This window comes from Perognathus longimembris, chromosome 6 (assembly GCF_023159225.1).
Source record: "Perognathus longimembris pacificus isolate PPM17 chromosome 6, ASM2315922v1, whole genome shotgun sequence".
In the NCBI taxonomy this organism is placed as follows: Eukaryota; Metazoa; Chordata; class Mammalia; order Rodentia; family Heteromyidae; genus Perognathus; species Perognathus longimembris.
In genome coordinates this window covers 15,516,866-15,521,060 of record NC_063166.1, presented here as the reverse complement: position 1 = coordinate 15,521,060, position 4,195 = coordinate 15,516,866, and the positions used below count along the sequence as shown (strand labels likewise).

The 4,195-nt window shown below is 36.7% G+C and overlaps 1 protein-coding gene across 1 annotated transcript; it reads left to right on the top strand.

Annotated features, from left to right (window-relative positions):
• The first annotated feature begins 1,211 nt into the window (after nt 1-1,211).
• Nucleotides 1,212-2,171, top strand: LOC125353578 (olfactory receptor 14J1-like). The gene has a single exon (XM_048349268.1). It carries the CDS (start codon nt 1,212-1,214, stop codon nt 2,169-2,171), a length of 960 nt encoding a protein of 319 aa, XP_048205225.1.
• The last annotated feature ends 2,024 nt before the right edge of the window (nt 2,172-4,195 follow it).

Here is a 4,195-nt window from a genome sequence, read left to right as displayed (position 1 = left end):
AAGACATTCTCTCTCTCTGTCTTTCTCTCTCTCTCTTTCTCTCTCTCTCTCTCTCTCTCTCTCTCTCTCACACACACACACACACACACAAAATCTCACTTATAACATTTCACATCGTTTGGAATGTTGGAAAGTTTCAAACTACTATCACAGCAGTTTGTTTTCAGTTGTTGACTTAATTCTTCAATGGAAGTAAAAATATGCAAAAGTATGGGAATCATTAATTAATCACTCTTCCTCACACACCATATACCTGTCTCCAGTGCAACGAGGGATGAATTTTTTGCTAATTTCTATGGCACAATAGTTAAAATTCTGGATCATAAAGGAAAAAAGTGTTTTGTCTCTTGTCTGAAACATAAATCAAGTATACCCGTGGTCTTTTTCTCCAGTTGTATACTGGGTATTTGCTTTTCTCTCACTTGAGCACCATTTCAAATTAGCTATATTTTCACTACAAGTATCTTTACTGTAATAAATGGTAAAAAAATGATTATGTCATCAGATAACAAATTATATTAAGATCAGGGAAATAAAGTGATCAAATAGAAGTTATTTGATACCAAAATATGTAACAAAGTAAAATGAGACAATGAATGTTTGAAATTTTTGGATGTGGGTGTGTGTGGGGGGGTGTGCACACTTGCTACTTCTGAGACTTAAACAGTGCCTGGGTTCTGTCCCTGAACCCTGAGATATATTTCAAGGCAAGCATTCTATCACTTGAGCCATAGCACCACTTCTGGTTTTTATGGTGGTTAAGAATCTCTCAGATTTTCTGCCCAGGCTGGCTTCAAACCACAGTCCTCAGATCTTGCCTCCTGAGTAGCTAAGATTACAAGGTGTAAGACACAACCAGCACTCAGATTTCAACATATTTTTAATGTTGATTCCAATATGTCATCAATTGAATAAAACAATAATAGGAACAGCATTGACTCTACACATTTGTCCCCTACATCCAAAATAAGCCTTTCAAAATGATGACCATATTGTTGGCTAGGTAGGATTCAAGAATAAAGAATATTGAAATCATTCATGTTTTAATATTAAATACTACAGTAATTCCAAAATATAGCTGAGGAATAACAATTTCTTAACCATTACTTATTAAAATAAATAATGATATAAAATTAAACAACTGCTTTTAGTATTTTTAAATTTACCATAACCTTTCATTTTCTAGGTGCTGCACACTTTGTATTTTCAGTATGATTACAAATAAAACCGGAAAGAATGGATTCCTCCTCATGGGGTTTTCTGAGAATCCTCATCTGCAGCTCTTACAAGCTTTCCTGTTCTTGGTCATGTACCTTTTGGCCTTGACAAGCAACTTCATCATTATCACCATCACAACATTGGATAAGCAGCTCCAGTCTCCCATGTATTACTTCCTGAGGCAACTTTCCCTTCTGGATGCCTCCTTCATCTCTGTCACCGTCCCCCAGTCCATTGACAATTCCCTCACAGGCAATGGCTATATTTCCTATGCTCAGTGCATGCTCCAGGTTTTCTTCTTCACGTCTTTGGCCTGGGCTGAGGTGGCCATTCTCACCGTGATGTCTTATGACCGCTATGTAGCCATTTGCTTCCCACTGCACTATGAGCTCATCATGGATCCCAGAAAGTGTAAGAGAGCTGTGACAGCTGTATGGGTAAGTGGAGGCATCTCAGGAATCATGTACACAACTGCCACATTGTCTATCACATTCTGTGGGGCCAAAGTCATCCACCAGTTTTTCTGTGACATTCCCCAATTACTTAAGTTCTCCTGCTCCAATGATTACCTTGCAGTCATTGGAGTGGCTGCATTCATGTCGCTGGTAGCCTTAGCCTGTTTCATCTCCATTGCCTTCTCCTACATCCACATATTCTCTACAGTACTAAGAATCCCCTCTGCTGAAGGCCGATCTAAGGCCTTCTCCACCTGCCTACCCCACCTTTTTGTTGTCTCATTTTTCCTCTCCACAGGCATCTGTGCCTACCTCAAACCAACTTCAGACTCTCCAACTGCTTTGGACTTTATGTTATCCATCTTTTATGCAATAATTCCTCCAACACTCAATCCAATTATCTACAGCCTGAAAAATGAGGCACTAAAGGAAGCTTTAGGGAAGTTACTGTTGGGTAGCTTTTTCACTGGGAACAAAGCTTATCTCTTGCATTGTTAGTGTGTTTACAGTAGTATACTCATGTAGTCTTTAGTCATTGCAATTTCTTCATCATTTAATGGTCATGGAAAGCAGTAATATTTTTCAATAAATCAATGATATATACATTTTCATCCTATGAACACTTCATTACATTTTTTTTCTTTATTGTGAAGTGTGATACAGAGTGATTACAGATTCTTATGAAAGGCAGTGAGTACATTTCTTGTTCTACTTGTTACCTCCTCCCTCATTTCCCCCCTCCTTCTTTCCCCTTTCCCCCAAGAGTTGTGCAGTCAGTTTGCACCAAATGGCATTTCTTTACTTAAGTCTGTGAAACCATCTTGTTCCTTTATAGTAAGAAAAATTAACAGTTGTGACTTTTTCTCATAGATCCTATACTTTCTAATCTTCCCAGTACATGTATATACAACCAAATGTCCACACATGGACATACGAACAACCACAATACAATCTGAAAACCCATGAATGTGCAATATTACAAGAAAAACAAGAAAATAAAGTGAAAATATTTACCAACAACTCAACCTATAAAGAACTCAATCTTTTTACAAAAATCTTCTAATATCAAATGTCCACTTAAAATGTTTTGTCTTTTACAGATCAATTTTACCAATTAGTACAAATTTATATGTCATTACTAAGTTCATAAACATAATTGAACTATTATATTTCTCTTGAAGCCATAAGACTCAATATAATTTACAAGAAAAATAAGCCCTTAACAATGTGACATGGAGTGGTTATTTTCAGTGTGTTATGCTTCTAATTAATGGTAAAACTTAGAGCTCACCCCTTCTGAATTCCAACAAATTTATGAGGCTAATTTCTCAAATTGTACCATCTGTTTCAACTGTCTCTTCAACGCGGCCATATTCTTTCCCAAAATATGAAACTATTCATGTGTATATCAGCTAGTTGTGGCCATGTCACTTTGCAGCTCACATGGTTTTATTATTTTGTGATTCAAATATTCCAAAAGAAACTATTGAATGGTTGATGTCCTACTAGGTGCCTGAAACACAAACACTACCCAATTACATACATCATTAGTAAATGTTGAGTATTGCAATACTTCACTATTCCTAATATTTTCAAATGTTTAATGATTAAACACACACATATATGTTTTCTATATTACTTACCCTAATTTAAACATTTAAAGTTTTTATTGTATAGAAGTCTTCATGAGAATTATAGTGCCAAGTTTTGAAAAACCAAACAATTTTTCCATATCTCTTACAGTCAATTATCTTCATGTCTTTTATTTGTATGCCAGCTCTATAAGGTAAGTTAAGCTGACATGGTCCATGATCCTGCTATTTGCACATTCTCATAGGTGGAATGACAGGTGTGAACAACTATTAACTCAGCTTCTTACTGGTCAAGGTAAGGTCTTGAGAACTTTGTGTCTGAGCTAGCAAAATAATCCAGGTTCAGCAAAACAAAGGTGGATTATTATTTTCCCTCCTATTTGGACACTAAAGCTAAAATGAAAACATATGAACATAGGGTACAATGTATTTCACAGAGGAAAAGAGAGGAGGGATGTTGGAATTAAAAAAGAAGTGGGGCTGGGATTATGGCTTAGTGGCAAGAGTGCTTGTCTCATATACATGAAGCCTTGGGTTCAATTCCTCAGCACCACATATATAGAAAACAACTAGAAGTGGCACTGTGGATCAAGTGGCAGAGTGCTAACCTTGAGTAAAAAGAAGCCAGTGGCAAAGCTTAGGCCAAGAGTTCAAGGCCCAGGACTGGCCAAAAGAAAAAAAAAGAAGAAGAAGTGACAACACATCCATAAAGCCAAGAGAAACAGACACAGTGAAAAAGAGGCTGAAAAATAATTCTTGATCCTGTAGTAGCAGCCCTGGAATTGCTAGTGAAGATACTAGCAATTTTTCTACAAAATAAACCCATACATTTCACATGCCTTAAACTCATATTGAGGGTTAGTTGTGACAGTGATTTGTCCTGCAAGACAAGCAGGAGAAAGACAGTTGATGGCTTCTAATATCTCGAAC